Consider the following 22,418-nt stretch of genomic DNA (forward strand, 5'->3'; position numbering starts at 1 on the left):
AACAATTCACAACTTCCATCTCATGATGTTTACACCAGTGTTTCCTTAGCTGGTGAATGTTACTAAGCATTAGAACGTACCCAACACCCATTTATCCCAGTAAGAATGTTTCATGAACCCGATTACGTCCCAGTGCAGTCCTACCATAATACGGGATCTTGTAATTTTTCTAGATATAAAAGAGATACAGAAGATGAAGTTTTGAATGTCCAAACCCTGATTGACTTTTTTTGTTGTTATTAATTAAAAGAAAAAAATCTAGAGGCAATAAAAAGGGGCTACATTCTTTTGTGACAGGACCCCATTATAGCATTCTTCTATCGGAAAGCTCTCCTGCACTTTCAGAATGTCAGATTCCCATTAGGGTATTTTATGACCACCACAGCAGAAATATGTGGTTGCTATAAACGTGCAAGAGAAGTCAGGAGGCTAAGTTGTTTATATTCACATTTGCCCTCTGATTTCTAATTCTGCAAAGGCAGTTTACCTCTTAGTGTCCTCAAGATTGATGGCTTTTGTTTTCCACATGTGGTTCTAGTAAAGATCTCTGCCTTAGTGACCTCACTATTAAGCTGCTGCTTTAATTTATAAACCTGACTTGATTCTGCCCAGGGGTTCTTCCATTGAGCAATCATGAGCTATGCCAAGCTCCCCAGTGAGGGGGTTTTCAACCTCAGCACATGGCAGTTTTAAAGCCCTTAATGCCAAGCGGCTCAGAATAAGAGGTGCACGCCATCTGGCCATGAGGACAGGGGTCTGTTGGGCAGCTGCCTTGCCCTAAACCAGAGGTCCCCAACCTCCAGGATCTAATGGCTGATGATCTGATGTGGAGCTGATGTAATGATCTTAGGAATAAAGTTGCACAGTAAATACAGTGTGCTTGAATCATCCCGAAACCATTCTTCTCACCCCAGCACCCCCACCCCCTCAACTCTCGTCCATGGAAAAAGTGTCTTCCACAAAATCGGTCCCTGGTGCCAAAAAGGATGGGGACCACTGCCCTGGACCCTCCAGGGTGCAGCTAAAGCCAACTGCAGTGCCACCTCCCTTTCGCTGAACACTGGGACACAGAAAGCTGTTGTTACTGACTGCTAACAGTGATTAATACACTGGCGAGAAAATACCTTGGCCCCCACTAGAATGTGACTGTGTGGTCCCTGCTGTCACTCATCTAAGACAGGGATGCTCGTACGTAGATCTGAAATGTTACTTGCCCGGGGAGGCATCCTGCAGTCATTAGAGCTTTTTGAACATCCCAGCACAAAGAAGCATTTCCCTGTAGGTGCCTGGACAGCCATGCAGTTCCTGCTGGAGACGGGGCAGCTCCAGAGTAGAGGAACATTGTGTGTGTGTTAGTGGCTCAGTTGTGTCCGGCACTTTGCAGCCCCATGGGCTGAGCCCGCCAGGGACCTGTGTCCGTGGGATTCTCCAGGCAAGAATAAGGGTGGAGTAGGGTGCCGTTCCCTTCTCCAGGGATCTTCCCCACCCAGGGATCGAACCTGGGTCTCCTGCATTGCAGGCAGATGGAGCTCAGATCGTGCTGGACCCTGTGGGCCAGCAGAGCAGGACTCACAGGACTCTGACTTAACCTTCGCATGTAACCTCTAGGTTCCTGTGCTTTGCTACCCTGATTAAATTGTTCGTCATTTTTGAGGCTCAGTAGTTAACATGTACACTAAATTCATCTTCAACTATGACTGCATTTGGTTTCCTCTGAACCCTAAGAAACATCCTGACTTGAGCAGGACAAACCCTTCCGTCCACTGGCTAAAGAGACAGTTCAGGTTCCCTTATGCATTCCCTTATGAGAGTCTCTGCCCAGTTGACCACATCTGTTTTTACCGCGAACGTCATGGATTTTCACAAACTCCCTGATTTCTGTGAAGACCTCCTGAGCAGAGCATCTCATGGTCTTGGTCTCCCACAGGAGCTGCTCACGTGCTGCGAGGAGGGGAAGGGGGAGATCAAGGACGGGCTGGAGGTGATGCTCAGCGTGCCCAAGCGGGCCAATGACGCCATGCACCTCAGCATGCTAGAAGGTAGGCCCCCCACCCCACTGACGCTGCCCCGCCACCATCCCTGCGTCCTTGCCCCTCTGTGCTCAGTTAGGAGTCGCCAATGGAGGCACGGGACCTTCTCTTTCCAAGAATTGGTCTCATTGCTTCCCTCGAGGTGCTCGTGACATGCTCCCCCCTCATTACAAGCCGCGGTCCACTCCACTCCGCACCCAAGGAGCACCCAGTCTCCATGGTAGATGGACAGGTGGAAGGATAGGTCTACCCACCCCCCAGGATTGCATGGTCCCTCCAGGGCTCATGTCCTCCCCATCTCTCCATCCACTGCATCACCTGCTGGAGCCTTGAAGAAAGCAGGTACCTCCTCCCTGCCCGTGCAGCCGAGCCGGGTGTGCAGTATGGTAAAGAGAGAATCAGATAAATATGCTTAATTAAACATTATCATCACGAGTATAATTTCCCTGACTGCTCCTAAGAAAACTCTTTCTGTGTAATAGCTTAACTCCTATTGTCAGGTTACTCAAGAGTTATTTTAAGCAGTACTCCTGCCCCAGAGGTTGTGCTGGCCTATGTCGTCACCGTCGGCTGCATTGAACAGTTTTACCGGTGAGGACAGAGGTGCTCCTGTTTGTTGCACAGACACTCCGTCCCCCCAGAATCAGAGGCCAAGCCAGAGCACCTTTCTTCCTCTGTTGTAAAATCCTGAGCGGGTGGGCAGCCCTCACGGGGTCACCAGGGCCCCAGCTCTGGCTGGCAGGTCTCTCTCCGCTCCTCAGGTGTTGTTCTGGGTGGCCAGGTGTGCAGGGTGTGCAAGGCCCTGTTCCTCTCCCGTCTAGCAGGCAGCGGGGGAGGGCGCCAGTGCTTAGGGCAGACCCTCGCAGTCTGCCCTGTGGCCCAGGCCTAAGTGGGCGTGGCCGCGGCTGCCCCAGCCCAGAGGATGCTGGGAGAGGCAGGCTGATGCTGGGAGAGGCAGGCTGATGCTGGGAGAGGCAGGCTGATGCTGGGAGAGGCAGACTGATGCTGGGAGAGGCAGGCTGGCTTGAGCGGCCATGGAGACAGAGGAACTTCTGCTGGTAGAGAGGGCAGGAGATCGCTAGCTGCCCCTGCCCGGGTCTGCCTTGCCACGCCATGAAGAGACAGCAGCAGTGAGAGCCAGCCCGCGTCCAGAGCGCCACTGACTTGCTTCAAGGGTTTTGTGTCTAAAAGACAGAGAATTCCTCAGGGAACCAGGGATGTCTCCCAGGAAGAAGGCCAGACGACGGCCTGGAAGAAATGCTGGGACTGCAGAGAGCAGTTCAGGAAGGATGTTCTGGGCTGAGGAAGCAGAGGGTCTGGACATAGAGTGAAGGTTGCGGGGGAGGATGGGGTCAGGGTCAGTGAGCCATCCTGGATGGAGCATGCTTGTGTGTGGAAAGCTGGAAGGGACATTGAGTGACGGGGTGCTTAAAGCACATCTCGGATGCTGAAGGAGGAGGACTTGCAGAATAAGGCTGCATTTGTTTTGAACAGGGGGCGGAATACATGCAAGGCTGTATTATAGGAAAAATTATCCTCTGTCAGTGCTAGGGAGACTGGAGCCCAAGGCCCAGATGGGAAGCTCTCATCTGGGATTTAACTGATGGGCCTCTTACAAACGTTTAAGCAGCCATAACACTGTCTCCTGCATCATTGTTTATTTCCTTTCAACTGACTGTGCCTTTTTTTCACATCCTAGGGTTCGACGAGAACATTGAGTCTCAGGGAGAGCTGATCCTGCAGGAATCCTTCCAAGTGTGGGACCCCAAAACCTTAATCCGAAAGGGCCGTGAGCGGCACCTCTTCCTGTTTGAGATGTCCTTGGTGTTTAGTAAAGAAGTAAAAGATTCCAGTGGCAGAAGCAAGTACCTTTATAAAAGCAAATTGTTTGTAAGTACAGGCCTTCAGAATTGTAAGTTTAAAGGTGACACAATTGCAGTTTTTTTTATGATTAGAGAAAAGTTAGCATTGGTTGCCTTCGGTTTTAACCTCCCAAACTGTTCTAAACTATCTGAAAATCATCTGAAATTATCTTATTTTCGTCTTCAGTGAAATACTGACATTCTTGAATCCACTAGAGGGCGCTTGTGAGTGTGATCATCCGTAGGTTTAGGAAACGGCTTTTTCTAAATTATTTAAGATCTAACTGTGGGATAAGAGAACACTTTATAAGTGAACTTAAATTATTTATCTCCTGCGTGCCTTAACTAGCTTTATAAATAAATCGAGCATATCAGACTGTGGTTAAGTAAGTTCTCACATCATTATAATTAATGTTTCATTCATCAGCATTGGAATTTACTTAAGCAGCCTTACAGTGGCTTACTGTGGTCTATTAATGATGAAGCTTGATTTTTTTCTTTAAAAATAAATTTAAGAAAAATAAATGATCTTAGCGGTTCTTTCAGCAGCAAAGAGAGAAAATCGTGTAAGCAAAAATCACTTTTTTTTTTTCCATTTATTTTTATTAGTTGGAGGCTAATTAGTTTACATCATTACTGTAGTTTTTGTCATACTTTGAAATGAATTAGCCATGGATTTACATGTATTCCCCATACTGGTCCCCCCTCCCACCTCCTTCTCCACCCGATCCCTCTGGGTCTTCCCAGTGCACCAGGCCCGAGCACTTGTCTCATGCACCCAACCTGGGCTGGTGATCTGTTTCACCCTAGATAATATATATGTTTCGATGCTGTTCTCTTGAAACATCCCACCCTCGCCTTCTCCCAGAGTCCACAAGTCTGTTCTATACATCTGAGTCTCTTTTTCTGTTTTGCATATAGGGTTATCGTTACCATCTTTCTAAAGTCCATATATATGTGTTAGTATACTGTAATGGTCTTTATCTTTCTGGCTTACTTCGCTCTGTATAATGGGCTCCAGTTTCATCCATCTCATTAGAACTGATTCAAATGAATTCTTTTTAATGGCTGAGTAATATTCCATGGTGTATATGTACCACAGCTTCCTCATCCATTCGTCTGCTGATGGGCATCTGGGTTGCTTCCATGTCCTGGCTATTATAAACAGTGCTGCGATGAACATTGGGGTGCACGTGTCTCTTTCAGATCTGGTTTCCTTGGTGTGTATGCCCAGAAGTGGGATTGCTGGGTCATATGGCAGTTCTATTTCCAGCTGCAAAAATCACTTTAAAGATCCACATGCCTTCTATCCCCCGACTTCCACCCAGATACAGCTTCCCTGCGGTGCTTGACAGATACAGCGATACATTTAAAATCTCCTTTAACTTGTCAGTGTACTTCCTGTCAAGAGAAACATACCTGGTTCTTTTTTCCACAGGTAGCAGCCCCACCCAAGTCTCTATAAACCACAAGTCAATGCTCAGAAAAGTCTCCGACAGGTGTCAACCTCCGGGTCCCCTGACTTCTACCTCCCTTCACAGGCAATACCTCAGAGGGCTCTCAACACAATATTTCTGGGCAGGGTCAGGCAGGGGGAGGAAAAATCACTGTTGGAGAATAGAAAGTGCAGGCAAATTTGGTTTCTTCACCAGATGTGGCAGATCACTTATACATGTTGGTAGAAATTTGGAATTTGGACAACTTACACATTTTTATGATATTCTCATATCAATCAAAGTCCCAGAACAATAGAATATGACCAAGCATAGAAATCATCTTAATAATCACCTGGAGTTTACACGTTCAAGCTAATGGCTTTCATACCATTTTCTTTGGCTTGTGTCCTGCTTGAGATTGTCTTTTGGACCACAGCCTGCCTGACATCATTTTAGATCATATTGTAACTGCAGAGGAAAAATGCAGCATTCCTGGCTAACCATTTCACTAGCTGGCTTTAATCAGTCCTTAGAGACCACTCTAGTTTGTTTTAGAAGCTGATACATCTTCACTTAATTTATCTTTTAAAAGTTAAGGTTCTCTCAGAGGCCAGATTATGAATCACTTCCCTTGCTGGAAGGGAGAGAATGCATTGGGATGAACTTGATTATTGAGGGGGGGATGAAGATGTTGACCTGTATCTCCACCCCTGCAAATGCATGTAATTACAGACAGAAAGTTTGTCTCTTCGCCCTTAAAATGATTGGTGAACTACTGTACATTAATGCTATTGATAAGCACATTGGAAAATAACTGAGTTTTAAATTACCATTTGTCTTCTGTGAAGCTGCTTCGATAATGAAGATTCATGGCGGCAGCTCGGTCGCAACTAGGACAGACTCATCTTAGTGTTTACAATATTGAAAATAGTCAACTCTTGATTTTCCAGATAATAAGAGTTTTCAGCTATTTTGGTTTTCCTGACTTGGCCTGTTGACCTGCATCGGAATTTCCAGGTAGAAGTGCTCAGAGGAAGCAAAAGAGATGAAGCCAATCTTGGGTAGCCTAAGAACAATATTTCCTCATTTTAACTGAAGCAAGATCCAAAGACTGTGTATCGGTGTAAACAAACTGTGTCTTACAATGCAGCTTGAACATGAGTCACCAAAAATGACTCGCTCTCTGTTCTATATCCCGCCTAATCATGTAATTGTCTTTTTTTATCCAGACCTCAGAGCTGGGTGTCACAGAGCACGTTGAAGGAGACCCTTGCAAATTTGCACTGTGGGTGGGGAGGACGCCAACTTCAGATAATAAGATTGTCCTTAAGGTATGTCCACTGAAGCTAGGGAATACGCTCTGTGACACGTTCACCATGTCTGTTGCACGTGTGTCTTTTCCTGTCGTTGAAACAGTTTGTCGTGTCCTTTTTTTGTTCCCTTGGTGGCCCCTAAGCTTGGTGATTACCACAGAAAGAGCAGTAGAATGAATCTATGGTGGTATTCTAGTGGTGCAAAAGCTTGAGCTAAACGTCTGCTGCCTGTGAAAGTTCACATGAAGAAAGTTCTTTCTCATCTTCTCCATGCTTCCAGTCTTAAAGAGTGTTTTTTTTTAAGTGAGTGTTTATCCAGGGTGATTGTTTAAGAGATACAGCAAGTCAAGGAACAAAAGGAGGGAGCTCTGGACCAGTAGCTCCCGTTGTACACTTGACCTCTGGTTTCCAGAGGAAAATAAGCATCGATGCATCTGTGAGGGCCTTTGGCACTTTCAAGGCTGAATGTGCCCAGAATCTCTATGGGGTCCTAGATTCTTTGGTTTTCTAGTTTGGAAGCAGAGAACGGCGGGGGGCATGATCAGGTACAGGGTTTTGTATGTTATTGTTTGAAATGTTCATAAACACTGAGGTTTTTGAGTATATAGTCTTTGAGAGAAGAATATATCTTTGAATATTTTATTTGAACTCTGTTTTGATTATACTGACCTCTCCTAGGAATGATAGAGGACTCTAAGGATGTCTTAGGGACTTCCCTCCTCCCATATTTAAGAAAATACAGATGGAACTGTCTTTCTGAGCTGTCTGGAAAGACCATAAGAAACTTCAGGATGTTTGGGGGCAGATGTAGCTGAAGATTTGTAGAATATTGGGAGATGAGCCAGCAGCTTAATGGGCCTCTGGTGTGTGGACTAGCATGTTAGTGATTTTGTCTTTTACATTCCTTTTCATCTCTCTACGGTATTGCCAGCGACTGTGAGTTATTCAACAATACTGCACTCTCATGGAGTGGCCACTGACTATGGAATCCATTGTGTTCCTAAGGTCTTTATTCACATGGAAATGGCAGATTGTTTTGCAATGAATATATAATTACCAACCCAGTGTATTTTTCTTGTTAGTCCTGGCATAAGCCCTATAAAATATAAATTGCACTGATAGCTAGTTATTAGATAGCTGAGCTTTTTCTAAGGCATAAAATTTCAAAGTATATTCAAGACCTGAAAACTTCCAACTTTGGTTGTGTGTTTCTCCAGATTAGCGGCAGTGACAAATGCCCAAGGGTGCATATGAGAAATCATGCCAGATATTTTAGTCAGATATGTTATTATTTAGCCATATTTATTATGTCCTAAATGAAATACCCATGATGCAATTGAACAGTCAGATTTCCTACAGGCTTTACCAAATGAAAGTTTGTTTTCTAGGGAATTTGGGGTAGTATTTTTCTGACTTCTAGCAAGAGAGTAAAGGAAATGATGTCCTTAGTAATTTCAGAGATTGCTTGGTGGCGGTGGTGGTGGATATTTTCGCAGTGGTGATGGTGGTTATGGCACGGATGGTGGTGCGGGCATAAATAGTGGTGGCAGTGGTGACAATAGTGGTGATGGTGTAGGTGGTAGTGGTGGTCGTGTGAGTACTGGTGGATATTTTAGCGGTGTGGTGCTGGCTATGGTGTAGGTCGTGAGGGTGTAGACAGTGGTAGGGATGGTGGTGAGGGTGTAGATGTTGGTGGAGGTGGTGGTGGTGGGTATTTTAGTGGTGGTGGTGGTTATGCAGTAGATGCTGGTGAAGGTGTAGACAGTGGTAGAGATGATGGTGAGAGGGTGTAGATGCTGGTGGAGGTGGTGGTGGTGGGTATTTTAGTGGTGGTGGTGGTTATGCAGTAGATGTTGGTGAGAGTGTAGAGGGTGGTAGGGATGGTGGTGAGGGTGGAGATGCTGGTGGAGGTGGTGGTGGTGGTGGGTATTTTAGTGGTGGTGGTGGTTATGCAGTAGATGCTGGTGAGGGTGTAGACAGTGGTAGGGATGGTGGAGGAGGTGGCTGTTTTAGCGGTGGTGGTCGTTACAGTATAAGTGGTGATGAGGGAGTAGATGGTGGTGTGAAGTGCAAGTTGCCCAGTCGTGTCCGACTCATTGCGACCCCATGGATTGTATAGTCTTGGAATTCTCCAGGCCAGAATACCAGAGCGGGTAGCCATTCCCTCCTCCAGGGGATCTTCCCAACCCAAGGATGGAACCCAGGCCTCCAGCATTGCAGGTGGGTTCTTTACCAGCTGAGCCACCAGGGAAGCCCATGATGGGTGGTGGTGAAAACCTGAAACTGTTCATCACTCAGTCGTGTCTGACTCTGTGCGACCCCAGGGACTGTCGCCCGCCAGGCTCCTCTGTCCATGGGATTCTCCAGGCAAGAATCCTGGAGTAGGTTGCCATTTCCTTCCCCAGGGGATCTCCCCGACCCAGGCCTTGAACCTGGGTCTCCTGCACTGCAGAGATTCTTCACCGTCTCAGTCACTGGGGAAGCCCAGTAGCGGCAGTGGGCAGTAACGGTGGTCACGACAGTGATGGTGATGGCCCAGTAGCTGTAGAACAAATTATGACCTTTTTTCACTTTTATAGTCTGAAAAGGAGAATTTTATTTCTAAATCCTTTCTTAAACAGATTGAGACTACTGAGAGTATGAAACAGGTTTTTCCCTTCTCCTAACCAAGTGGGACCTTTGTTGTTGTTGTTCAGATGCTAAGTTGTATCCAACTCTTTGTGACCCCACGGGACCACAGCATGCCAGGCTTCCCTGTCTTTTGCTGTCCCCCGGAGTTTGCTCAAACTCATGTCCTTTAGGCAGACAAGTGGCCCGTGGCCACTTGAGTCAGTGATGCCATCCAGCCGTCTCATCCTCTGTTGCCCCCTTCTCCTCCTGCCTTCAGTCTTTCCCAGCATGAGGGTCTTTTCCAGTGAGTTGGCTCTTCCCATCAGGTGGCCCACGTATTGAAGCTTCAGTTTCAGCATCAGTCCTTCCAGTGAATATTCAGGGTTGATTTCCTGTACGATTGACTGGTTTATTTAGTCCTTCAGCTGCGTTATCTTTCTTTTACTGTTTCTGAAAAATTGGTACCTTTTTTCCGCGTTTAATTTCTTCAAGTTTAGGAGAATTGCTCTCCATAAATGTAATGCTAGGTTTGCTTTATTTAAATGATTGGGATCTTCTTTATTGCTGAACCATGGTATGGATCTCCTCTGTTGTTGAAACCCTGCCAGATGTTCTCTCTCAGTCACTTCCCTTCGTTTAACCTCCCAAACATCTGTATCAGGCATGTAAATTCCAACAGTTCCATGTCGTTCACAGTTTCCATCCTGAGACACTTACTTCATGCACAGACTCCCCAGCTGCCTAATCTTTCTGCCTCCCTCCCCAGGAGAGGTGGGTTTTACTGCTCTCCTGACATCCGATCTGGGAAGAGAAGCAAGAGGCTCCTTCTGTCCTTCATTTATTTCCCTCAATTTTCCCTCAACTGAGAAGACACATCCTCCAGTTAAAATATATTTAGAAAGAGAGTTCTCAGTCTTAATTTCCTTTCCCAGCATGGGCCTTGACAAAAACAAGGTCCACCATGAGAAAATGCTTGGGTTCCCCTCCCTGCCTGATCTCATGCATAATCCCACTGACGATTGTTGTAATCATTTGCAGGGAATTATGCTTATATCATAGGAGGTGGATGTTTTCCGTAAGGAAATTAAAAACTGTTGCTAAGGTCCAGGTCATGTAAAAAGGGAGGGGGAAAGAAAAAAAAAGCCTACCTCCTTTGAGGCACCTTGAAAGAAAAATCTGGAAACTGTGATGCCATATGTGTTCATTCAGTCAGTGCCTGTTGAGTGTCTGTGATGTGTCCTTTCCAGAGAACCTTTGTCCAGCGATGCAGTGGAGTTGGGGGAAGTCCACCATATGTAACTGGCTACAGTAGGCTGCCCTGGTTTATCCCAGCAGCCTAACATATGGTGGATTCAGGCAGAGTTTGAGGGGATGGGTGTGTGTGAGTGAATGTCCACCCCCAGGAATGCTGGCCTCTTCACCTACTGGCAGTGTGACCTTGGGTACATTTCTAACATGTCCAGGCTATGGGTCCTCCTTTAGGCAGGAGGATTAGGGAGGCCCGACTCCATAGGGTGCGAGTGGGGGTGGGGAACGGGTGCAAGTTGAGAATCGGTGCAGCTGCGCCTGTTGATCGTGAGTCCAAGGGGCGAGGTGGGTGGGACGGGAGGGCGCTGGTTCAGGTTGCTCCCGGTGCTCCAAGGACCACGGGCCACTTATCTGCCTAAAGGACCTCAGGACAGTTGGGTTTGGGGGCAGCTCTGTTTTCCTAGAATTTACCCAAGGCTGCTTAAAAAGTCTTGGAGCTGGGAAGTGATCAATTGCTAGACTATTCAGAGATCCAGAATACCATCAACACTACACAGAATGAAAACGGTCCAGATGACAGAATATTCAAAATTAGGGTCATTTATTGGGTGGCATGTTAAATACAGGATGTGGTTGCTTTTCTGCTGAAAAGTTAAGTTTTAAATAAACAACTCACGGAATGTGGGGACCTGAGTGCAGTCATTGCAGTACCCTGACCAGTTCTTACCCTCTCTCCAGGCCTCCAGTATCGAGAACAAGCAGGACTGGATCAAGCATATCCGGGAGGTGATCCAGGAAAGGACCATCCACCTGAAAGGCGCCCTGAAGGAGCCCATCCACATCCCAAAAACAGCTCCAGCTACGAGACAGAAGGGAAGGAGGTCAGTGTCTGGGGACGTTTTTCCAAGTTGGTATTTATTTAAGGGCAGGAGTAAGGCAGTGTTAACTAGTTTTTAAAAATCATTTTTCTCAAACATTTTGAGGAATGTTCTTTTTAAATACACTTCATACATAGTATCATTCTTCCTGATGAAATTGCTTTATCAAGACAGCCTCCTTCACCTTAAAGCCAATGAAAGTCTACATGCACATCCCTAATTTTCTCCCTTTTCCAACCAACTGTTAATCCATGTGCATGTGTGAATAGTGTCTGTGACCTTGGACGAGTCATGTAGCATCTACACGTGTTTGCTTCTTGTCTCTAAAATGGCACTGACCATTTCAACTGTATTTGATCCCTGGGAGAACTAAGTGCGGTGGTAGATGGTAGACACGCAGCCCAGGGTCCAACACAAAGCCTGTCCTCTCTGAAGAGTGATCGGCCATCATCAATGTTAATATCAGCCGCAACCATACAGACCGATTCCCACTTCTTTGAACAAATCTGTTCTCCGTCCACTGTCTGATGCACACTCTTCACCAGTCTTGAGGCGCAGACCCAGCAGTGTCAGGAATCTGCATCTTTGTGTCTCCAGGGATGGAGAGGATTTGGACAGCCAAGGAGACGGCAGCAGCCAGCCCGATACGATTTCAATCGCCTCCCGGACGTCTCAGAACACTCTGGACAGCGACAAGGTGAGCAGGAGCCAGCCCTTTCTTGGGGGAGGTGCGTGAAGCCAGTCTCTGTGACGGACAGTCTGTCATCAGCGTTTCAGACAGTTACCATGGGTTACGAGGGGTGCCAGGAGCAAAGACGGAGTGTCAGGATGAGAGGACTTGAACCCTGAGGATTCAGAAAAAAAATCACTCGTCCTCTCCAGTGCCGTTGTGTGGCTTTCTGTGCGAGTGTCCTTAGGTCGTGTGTTTACGCTTTTTTATTTTATATTAAGCAGAAGACCCTATTGTCTGAAATTAAATCTTACACAGAGCCCTGGTGCATAAAAGCGGCGCTGCTCTGACTGAAGCAGCAGCAGTGGGATCTGCAGGGGGTGGGGGAGGCCTTGAGTCGCCATGGACTGACCACCAGGAGGCCCCAGGCTGGTCCTGCACCTGTGCTGACCACCAGGAGCGGGGATCTGATGTGCATCAGAGAAGTCCAGATTTCACCTTCTACAGCAGTGGCCTGGAGAGTCCCGTGATCCTGTCTTGATAAAAATCAATAAACCTACAAAACAAACCGATAGAAGAAGTTGGACGCCGGAGCTTACGTGATACACAGGTGATTAGAGGACCCTGTAAAAGCCAGTGGAGGACACTGATGTCCCCAGGGTCCTCTGTCCCTACCGAGAGGAACACCTGCCCGGTTCACTTTCTAGAGGACCAGACCAGGTTCTTGAAACAAATTATTTAACGGCAAGTAGGGGTTTCATTCAGAGTAGGCAGTGGCACCCCACTCCAGTACTCCTGCCTGGAAAATCCCATGGACGGAGGAGCCTGGTGGACTGCAGTCCATGGGGTCTCGAAGAGTCTGACACAACTGAGCAACTTCACTTTCACTTTTCACTTTCACGCATTGGAGAAGGAAATGGCAACCCACTCCAGTGTTCTTGTCCGGAGAATCCCAGGGACGGGGATGCCTGGTGGGCTGCCGTCTACGGGGTCTCACAGAGTCGGACATGACTGAAGCGACGTAGCAGCAGCAGCAGGGGTTTCACTGGACTTTGCTCATAGCTCAATTGGAAAAGAATCCTCCCGCAATGCAGGAGACCCCGGTTCAATTCCTGGATCAGGAAAATCTGGAGAAGGGATAGGCTACCCACTCCAGCATTCTTGGGCTTCCCTGGTGGCTAAACTGGTAAAGAATCTGCCTGCAATGCGGGAGACCTGGGTTCGATCCCTGGGTTGGGAAGATCCCCTGGAGAAGGGAGAGGCTACCCACTCCAGTATTCTGGCCTGGAGAATTCCATGGATCGTATAGACCATGGGGTTGCAAAGAGTCAGACACAGCTGAGCGACTCTCACTCTTTTAACTCAAGGGTTTCACTGAACTTGCCATCGGTTCAGGATTCCTGGGTAGTTTCTTAGTGTTTGACTCTGGACTTCCCCACACGAGTCCCAGGATCTAGGGTCTGTGTGTGCTCAGCGACAGCCCACTCACCGCCCCAACCTCCCATCTCTCGGGAACGACTGCTGTCAAAGGAGAGAGCCCGGCACTGGGGCTGCTTCCCACAGCTGGTCTCAGGGCCCAGAGATGGCTTTTTTCTCACTCAGCTTTGCAGAAGAATTCACGGAATTGACTGTTGTTTCCAGGACAGAAGTAAGTAGGTTTAAAAATGTTGTTTTCCTTGCCGCTTTCATTTTTCAGAATCCTTCTAATTTGAGTAATTAGCTCTTTCCCAGCCTCCTTTTTGACTTCACTAAGTAATAAGTCCCAGAACTTAGACTTGCTTCGAGTACCAGGATTGGAGAACAACAAAAAAAAAAAAAACAGTGTCTCATTTGATTTTGTTCCGAGCTCAGTGTATTACATTCAGGAAGTATTTCTCGCCAGTAGTAATAACAAGGAATAAGATAAATGAGCTATTCAGGCATTCGGTGCCTAATAGCCTCTCTCTGCAGCCCCACCCGTAGTCTTGCAGTTAAGAAAATAAATTGAACTTGGACATTTTTCTTTAGAGTAATCCCAAGTATTTTCTTTTAAAAAAAAGTACTAATTGAGGTAGTTGGGTTATCTAAACAGTTGCACAAGACTTCCACCTGAAGGAAAAGTCCGAAATAACCGTGGCTCATACCGAGGGGACCAGCCGCCTTCATCCAGACCCACTCACAGACCCCCACCCTGAGGCTGAGCATCACACCCCCGCCGGGGGCCCACCAGGCCCCAAACTCAGTCTTCCCGGATATTCTCTCATGGATCTGGTCTGGGTCTATCTGAGTTTAAAAGTGTACTTTTTTAGGGAATTCCCTAGCAGCCTGGTGTCGAGGACACAGCACTTTCCCTGCTGAGGGCGTGGGTTCAATCCCTGGGCTGGGAACTAAGATCCTATAAAAACAAGGTGCTAGCTATACATACATACCTGTGTATGTAAAGTCTCTTCTAAAAATAAGTTATTTGAGTGAAATTGCCAGAGAAACACACCTGTAAAAAGTTTGGCCTTTTGGAAAGGATGTTCAGGGCTTTTCAGGGGATTGGTTCCAGAAGAAAGGTAACTTTGTTTCTCTCTGGCGGTTTCTGTGCAGATGGGTGGTGGTGAGAGTTGGGAAGTAACCCCTGCATCTGGTAAGGGGGGCTCCTGGTTCTCCAGCCCCTGACTCTGAGGTGCAGCGCCCGGTGCCAGGCCGTGCCTCTGGCCCCCCCACAGAACCGGGGGCCCCGGGCGCCCCATCCCCTGACCTGCAGTTGACAGGCGTCCACAGGAGGTTTACCTCAGAAATAAAGCTCCGTCCTGGAGTTGGGAAAAGTTCACCCGTTCTGCTTGGAATAGGCCTCTAGGAACTCAGAATCGAGCCTGCACAGCTCCTGTAGAAAAATAAGACATTGTCCTAGGAAGTGTTGCTTTTAAGGCAGCAAGTTCTAGTGCCTTATGAGAGAGAAGGAATCAAACACTCACAGAAGCATGGGTTTGCAGAGATTAGTCATTTTACACTGGGGATCTACTGGGGTATTAGAATTATTAAAGAGCCGCCTTGTAAGTGTCTTATCCCTGAAGGTAATTCACCAGTTACCTCCTCTCATACCCGATCTCTGAACTTCCTTCCGAACCCCCACCCGCCCCCAGGGCCACTTCTGCAGCCTATGGCCCCGGGGCCGCGGAGACAGTGGCCTCATTCTCAGCCGAACGTCCTCATGACTCTGAAGCATGGGTAGTGACACGCCAAAGCTGTTGACTGCAGCGGCGGTGGCGTGTGTTAACGCCCCTCGTTGAGGCCACAGGTCTCCAGTAGGCTCAGCAGTACGCCAGAGGGCTGACATGGCCTCCTGAGGCCGTGGGACTGCAGGAGTCTGTCTCCTTTCGCTCTGGCCTCTGCATTCAGGAGAACGAGCCGCGTGGATGCGTGGGGTTTGGAGGGGCCATACCCCTGGAGCCTCATACAGGGCACGGCCCGTGTCTGCGACCACACACACACACACGGGCCTGCACATGCGTGTTCTCTGCTTTCTTCTTGCAGCCATCTCTCTGTCTGTACTTCTCTGATAGAACATTTCAGGGTCAGTTGATGACTCAGGAGGATACATTTAGGAAACAGCCTCCTTTTCTGAGTCAGTTTGTAAAATGCACTGTTGCACTGAACTGGGCTTAGCCAGAAAACCCTCCTCTTATCTCTGAGACAGTTAACTTTTTGTATGTCTCAAGGTTCTTCCCGCCCTCCATATTTCAAGTTTAAACAGCCTCTGCTGACAGAGGCAGATAGATCTGGCAAGCACAGTTACTTAACCATATTCTGCCTCTTGGACCTCATTTACGATGTCTGTTATGAGTTAGTTGTTATCATGGAGTTTGGTTCCCTTTCAGAAACTGGGTGGGGGGATGTTTTTGACTTGGCCTCTTGGAGAATTCTTGAGGAAAAGTTATCTGCCCAGAGCTGTAGTGACTCTCAGACGAGGCGCAAAAGGTTTTGAGTCTGTGAAGGAGGGGCCGGAGACCCCCACTTTCCAGGGGACACCGTTAACCGATGCAGACCATGGGTCCCCACGAGGACCTTTCTTTCCTTGAAATGTCGGTTTTGAAACAGGCCATCTCTCTGTCTCAGATGTAAGTTCAACACTGATTCCTGCTCATCTCAATGCTATTGTGCTGATAAAGCGATCTCATGAAATTATGATTTGGGTTCCAAAGGAATCAGATGCTTGCCAGATTCTTACCTCATTTGTCCTGAGCTTGCCTCCCGGAGGTAGGGAGGAGAAGCCTCCAGGGCACCAAGGGGACGGGGGAGGCCTGATGACCCTCACGGGGCCGCCCAGCAGCAGAGAGAGGGAGCCAGAAGCAGAACATGGGTTTAATTACCTGTGGCTCTACACCCTGTTATTTCACACTCGAGCTGAGTATAAGCTACATACTTATAGCATATTAAAGGAACATTTTTTAATATTTTTTTCCTTCTATCCTCTTTATTAGTCTTGTGGTTTGCTTCATATAACAAAAATTTATATACATATAAGGAAAATACAAAATTTGAGCGTCAAACATAGGCTGTTATAGAACAAAGCATCTTGAAGTCGGGGTGGAAAAAGCAGCCAAGGCAAGCCAGGGCAGCCTACGGGAAAGGGGCCCAGGCCAGCAGCGGGCTGGGTGTGAGCCTTCTTCAGGGCTAAGGCCACGCAGGTCTTATTTGTAATGAGCGAGACAGTCACTTGCGGTTGGTACTTGGCATCCTCTGCCCTAAGCTTGTGATGTAAATGTATGAGTCCACACATTTAGAAAAATAAACGGTTTCAGTTATTTTTCATGAAGTGTATTTAGTGCTACATTGGGGTTATGAAATTTTATGTAGTTTAAAAAGTCAATAAACCTCTGGGAAGTGATAGTCTCCACCATAGGAACTTGGACAGGTTTACACAGGTTGTAGTGCTGTGGCAGTATATAAAGTAATTAATGCCAGTACATTTTAAAATGTGGCTGATTCACGTTTTTAAGAAAGGAAACCTGCGTCCAGCCTTCTTAGGAAGTACCTCCCGATTGCATTCAGCCTTACTGCTCACATACCTGGCCTGTGTGCCAGCCCCCCTAAGCTCAGGCTCTCCCCTCTGCTGAAGCTGCCAGACGCAAGAGGGAGCCTTGACTCAGAGCATCCGCCCCACCGGGTGGCTTTGCCAGGGCCTCCCGTGGACTTGCCCACGTAGGCATGAAATTGAGTCACTCCATCCAGAAACCTTTCCGTTGACAGCACATAGTTTTAATTCCCGGGCATCAGAGTCCTAGCTCTGCCCAGAGGGTGACAAGAGTAGAGCAAGCAAAGTCTTTAACATCCAGCGGCAGATGATTGGGCTTCCCTGGCGGCTCAGAGGGGGAAGGATCTGCCTGCAATGCAGAAGATGCAGGTCCGATCCCTGGGTCAGGAAGATACCTCTGGAGGAGGAAATGGCAACCCAATCCAGTATTCGTGCCTGGAGAATTCCATGGACAGAGGAGCCTGGCAGGATACAGACCATGGAGTTGCAAAGAGTCAGACACAGCTGAGCAGGGAGGGGCTCCCTAGCCAGGCCTCTCTCTGCTTCTCAGCAGCCTCTGCACCTCAGTTTCCTCATCTGTAAAAGCGGACAATACTGCTCCCCACTCCAGGAATGTGAGTATTAAAAGTGTGCATTTAGAACAGTGCCTTGCATGTCCTGAGTGCTGCATAGGTTTTAGCTATGACTGTGTCTTCATCTGAAAAAGCGCCTCCTTCTCAGCCACTCATTATTTGCTGTTGCAATCGCTATACAGTGGCCTCTTAATGAGCGCTTTTTTGTTGTTTTATTTAAAAAAATTTTTTTAATTACAGCATAATTACTTTATTGTGATGACTTTTGCGGTACATCAACGTGCATGGGCATCAGGTACACATGTCCCCTCCCTCTGGAACCGCCCATCCCACCCCTCTAGGCTATCACAGAGCACTGGCCTTGGGTTCCCTTCATCATCCTCTGAACTCCCACTGGTAATCTGTTTTACACATGGTGTGTATATGTTTCAATGCTATTTGCTCATATCATCCCACCCTCTCCTTCCCCTACTGTATCCAAAACGTCTGTGTCTCCTTCGCTGCCATGCAAGTCGCATCATCAGTACTATCTTTCTAGATATCATCCACGCATGCATGCCAAGTCACTTTAGTTGTGCCTAACTCTTTGCAACCCTATGGACTATAGCCCACCAGGCTCCTCTGTTCATGAGATTGTCCAGGCACGAATACTGGAGTGGGTGGCTATTTTCTCCTCCAGGGGATCTTCCCTGACCCTGGGACTGAACCTGCATCTCCTGCAACTCCTGCATTGAAGGCTGATTCTTTACCTCTGAGCCACCGGGGAGGCCCTCTAGACTCCACACGTATGTGTTAATATACGGCATTGTCTTTCTCTTCCTGACCGACTTCACTCTGTATGACAGGCTCTGGGTTCGTCCACCTCATTAGAACTGACTCAGATGTGTTCCTTTTTATAGTTGAATAATATTCCACTGTGTACTTGTACTACAACTTCCGTATCCATTAGCTGAGCACTCTTGATTGCAGTGGATTTAGAAGCTGTGTTCGTTAGAAGCCTGAAGCTGTGCTAAAGGTAAACTGCTCAGATTTAGCACCTGGACTTTCGCATCTTGGTGTCTCTGCAGTAAACACTGACCACATACTGAATGGGCAGCCTCTGAAGAAGGGGAGTCTCTCGCTTGAGACGTTTTCCCAACGTTCTCTTCTTCAGTCCTTCCGTATCAGCCGCACTCGTGTATGGTGATGACTCCGTGCTCTTCACAAGGTTGATCCGTGCATCCCCAGGTGTGAGGCCATCCATCACCCCCTGTGCAGCCCAGGCCGGGTGCTGCCCTGCAGGAACGATCAGGGGACACCCTCCCTGCTGGCAGCCTGGCGAGGGTAGCACCTGGCATTGGTTCCCTCTATCTTTCCAAGTGACTGTGGCTTTGTATAATTTTTAACAAGTTTCTTCAGTGCGCCCATAAAGCCACAAAATGAATGCAGTCTTTGCTGAATTGAGTTAATCAGAAAAACAAAGTCCGCCCCATGCTAGGGTAGAAAGCTTCAGTTCTAAGATAAGGCAGATTTTTTCAAAAGTACAACTTCAGGCATAACGGCAACAGAAGTGTTTCTAAAAACAGTGGTGGATCAAGAAGTGCTTTTCAATGTAAAGGTTATAGTATCCATCAAAGTCACTGTTAACGACGGTGGCCCATCTTTGATTCCTACTCAAGGCGAATGGTTTATTCTCCCTCTTCTTTTGTGGGAGGGAACCAGTCGGCTGGTTACCTGCCTACTATACCTTAGTTCTTCAGGGGATAAAGAAAGAGGCCTTTCAAACGAACGTTTCTGGATAAGTGCTGCTCACTCAGCAAACACAGCAAGCAGGCTCCTCTGGGCTCCCCTGTCCTACCCGTGGTCTTGCTTTCCAGACCTGTGATTGAAAGGAGCACACCGGGGTCCAGCTGTCTGCTCTCTGACCTTCCTTTCTATTCCCGCTTTTTAAGTCAGCGAAGCTCCTCAGTCCTGCCCCGCAGCTCAGCTCTCAGAACCTGCCCAGCACGGTCCAGTGCCTCTGGTTCTGACATGTTCAGAGTGAGGGCAGGTGTGGCATGGATCCAGCTTCTGCAGAGCCCAGAGGCCTGGTACCCGGGAGCTGTCTTCTCTCTGCTTTGCCTGGCTTTTCACACTTAAAGTTTGCCTTTTCAAATATATCTTTCCAGTTGAACTTCTCGGCATGCTTTTGTTTTAGCCTTTTTATTTTTGGCCATGCTGGGTTTTGCTGGGTTTCCCTTGCTTTTGCACAGGCTTTCTCCAGGTGTAGCAAGCAGGGGCCATCCTTCGGTGCCAAGTGCCCAGGTTTCTCATTGCAGTGGCTCCTCTTGTCACAGAGAACAGGCTCTCGGGCGCTTGGGCTTCAGTCATTGCAGCACGTGGGCTTAGTCGTTGTGACTCTAGAGCCCAGGTTCAGTAGTTGTGGCACATGGGCGTTGTGGCACATGGGCTTAGTTGCCCCAAAACAAGTGGGATCTTCCTGCCCCAGGGATAGAAGCCATGTCTCCTGCGTTGGCAGGTGGACTCAGCCACTGCACCACCAGGGAAGTCTTGAGTTTCTTGACACCGTAACTGTCCATTGCATCTCACGTGTGTCACAGTCAAGGAAGACTTCCAAAAGTTATTTTCAAGTCGAAAACCAGTGTGTGATCACATTACTAATGAGGAAAGGGTTAACCTCCTTGGGGGGTGGGGGGGGAACCAAGAGTTTCTTTCCTGAAAAAAATGTTGGGTATGGTAAGCTGCTGCTTTGGGAAAAGTTTTTTCTCATAGATTTCTTTTTGTTTTCTTTTTCCTTTCTCCCCCTTCTTTCCTTTGGCAGGGGGAGGGTGCTGAGAAACATAGCAATTTTGCCATCTTAGCCGTTTCTCAGTTCTCGCAGATTTTTTTCACCCAGATGTGCAAGAGACTCACAGCGGTCCTCTTGGAAACCCAGCAGCAGGTTTTGTGATGGCTTGTCCTGTGAACTTGGCCTTGGGGTTGGGGTGAGCGAGGGGCCTGGTGGTCACATGGTTGGGATGGCTGCTGATAAGCCCAAGCCTCCAGCCTCCACCGAGTGGTCCAGGGAGCAAGCGGCTGGGTGGGTAAGAAGGTAGGTAATGGGTGTCCTGGGGGGGTTGTTCTGGCTGCCGGCGTGGCCTGTCTCTTGTAACCACAGCCACTCACGGAGCCATGCCTTCCAATCCCCTTTAGCTGAGGAACCACTCTCTGCTCTATGTGAATCTCCCGCAGAACCGCAAGACCCTTAGTGCAGTTTCTGAGTGCCCGCGCTGTCCTGGACTGGAGGATGTGACTTTTGAGGGTTGTACACTCTGCCCTGGAGGGGAGGTGGCTTTTATTAGCCCGAATCCTCCCTCCCTCCGAAGTGCTCTCAGAAAGTTGGTCCAACACCCACCTGCAGCCAATCTAAGGTACTGGAAGCAGACTCACTGGCAGCGAGGGCTACACCATCTTTGTGTGAGTCATCAAGAGCCCCTCTTCCTCTGGCGGAGCCTGGCCCACAGCTCACTTGGGAGCTGGTCATTCGAGCCGGGTGTTGGCCATTGTCTCACAAGCTGTGCGTTCTTGGAATACAAACACACCTCATTACAGGGCTCCAGGGAGGGGCTGCGGGAGCCCAAGAGGCAGGTGAGAAGCCCCCAGCCATAGCTCCGCTTCAGTTACTGTCCTTGCCTGGGTTCAGGCGAAGGACAATAGTAAAACATGGTTTCTCCAGAAAACATAAAAAGTCAATTCCATTCTGTGTGGTGGTTGTTAAAGGTTCATGTGCCTGCAGCACAGAGGGTAAAGAATCTGCCCGCAGTGCAAGAGTCCTGGGTTCGGTCCCTGGGACGCGACGAGTGTTCCTTCCTTTTGGGTGAAACAGAGCAGCTTATTCATTTTCAGTCATTGAGAGAATTCAGACAAAGTGATTCTGGTTTGATTCTGCTAACTGTGCGTGCATTTGGGTTGTTGGAGTTCCCCTGGCCGCCTTTCCAGAGGGACACAGGTGGTCTTGGAGGAGGCATTTCAATATAAAATATCCACAGGCCCGTGCTCCAATTAAGACTGTTTTACTACCAGGCTTTTTAATCACCACATGTAATTTTTTTTTAAGGTGGAAAACAGAAATAGTGGGGGAAAATATCTTCTAATGAGAATGTCACAAGAGTTACTGTATGCCATGGGGATTGAGATTTTCATAAATTACAATCCTACGCTACATTTGGTAAGGAGCCCATGATGCAAGTCTATAAAATATATAGATGTGAAAAAGATAAGGTGAAAACTTTCACAAAACATGGTTGAAAAGGAAAAGTAAATTTCTAAACTAGATAAATGGAATGGTAACTCCTTCAACATAGTCATGAAATTATGTCACTACGGGTAGAAATAAACAGGCAAATAAAGCCCTGTTAATGATGTAAAATATATATATATAATTATGTATAATATATAGCCTAAACTTTTTCTTACTAGGAGTTTACTCTTACTTACTAGGAGTTCTACTTGAAAGGCTATAATGACTTGCACTGATACTTCAAAATTTTTAAGTCTTTCATACAAAAAAGTTTGTTTTGTTTTTTTCAATTAACAAGCCTGGTTTTAAAGACAAGCTTTGGAATAAGTTTAAAACATTCAAACATGAACACTGAGACAGAAATTCACGGGTTGTCTCTTCTCTGGACTAGAAAATGTCTATTTAATCTTTCTCTTATAAATTCATGCAGGCAATTCTTATGGGAAAACTCAGCTTATTCTTAGGGGCAGTGCTGAAAAGATTTTTTTTTTTTTACGATAATTCTAGCACTCTGAAAATATTCTTCTGATACTAGATTT

General features: G+C 47.5%; 1 protein-coding gene across 4 annotated transcripts in view; it reads left to right on the top strand.

Annotated features, from left to right (window-relative positions):
* Positions 1 to 22,418, top strand: part of TRIO (trio Rho guanine nucleotide exchange factor) — a 355,050-nt gene that overhangs the window by 244,543 nt on the left and 88,089 nt on the right. For all 4 annotated transcript variants that reach the window (XM_070476498.1, XM_070476500.1, XM_070476499.1 and 1 more), the window contains exons 29-33: positions 1,928 to 2,039; positions 3,730 to 3,920; positions 6,558 to 6,659; positions 11,238 to 11,380; positions 11,975 to 12,074. In XM_070476498.1, coding sequence (XP_070332599.1) covers positions 1,928 to 2,039; positions 3,730 to 3,920; positions 6,558 to 6,659; positions 11,238 to 11,380; positions 11,975 to 12,074 — 648 coding nt within the window. The remainder of the gene's footprint in view (positions 1 to 1,927; positions 2,040 to 3,729; positions 3,921 to 6,557; positions 6,660 to 11,237; positions 11,381 to 11,974; positions 12,075 to 22,418) is intronic.

This window comes from Odocoileus virginianus, chromosome 14, assembly GCF_023699985.2.
Source record: "Odocoileus virginianus isolate 20LAN1187 ecotype Illinois chromosome 14, Ovbor_1.2, whole genome shotgun sequence".
NCBI lineage: Eukaryota > Metazoa > Chordata > Mammalia > Artiodactyla > Cervidae > Odocoileus > Odocoileus virginianus.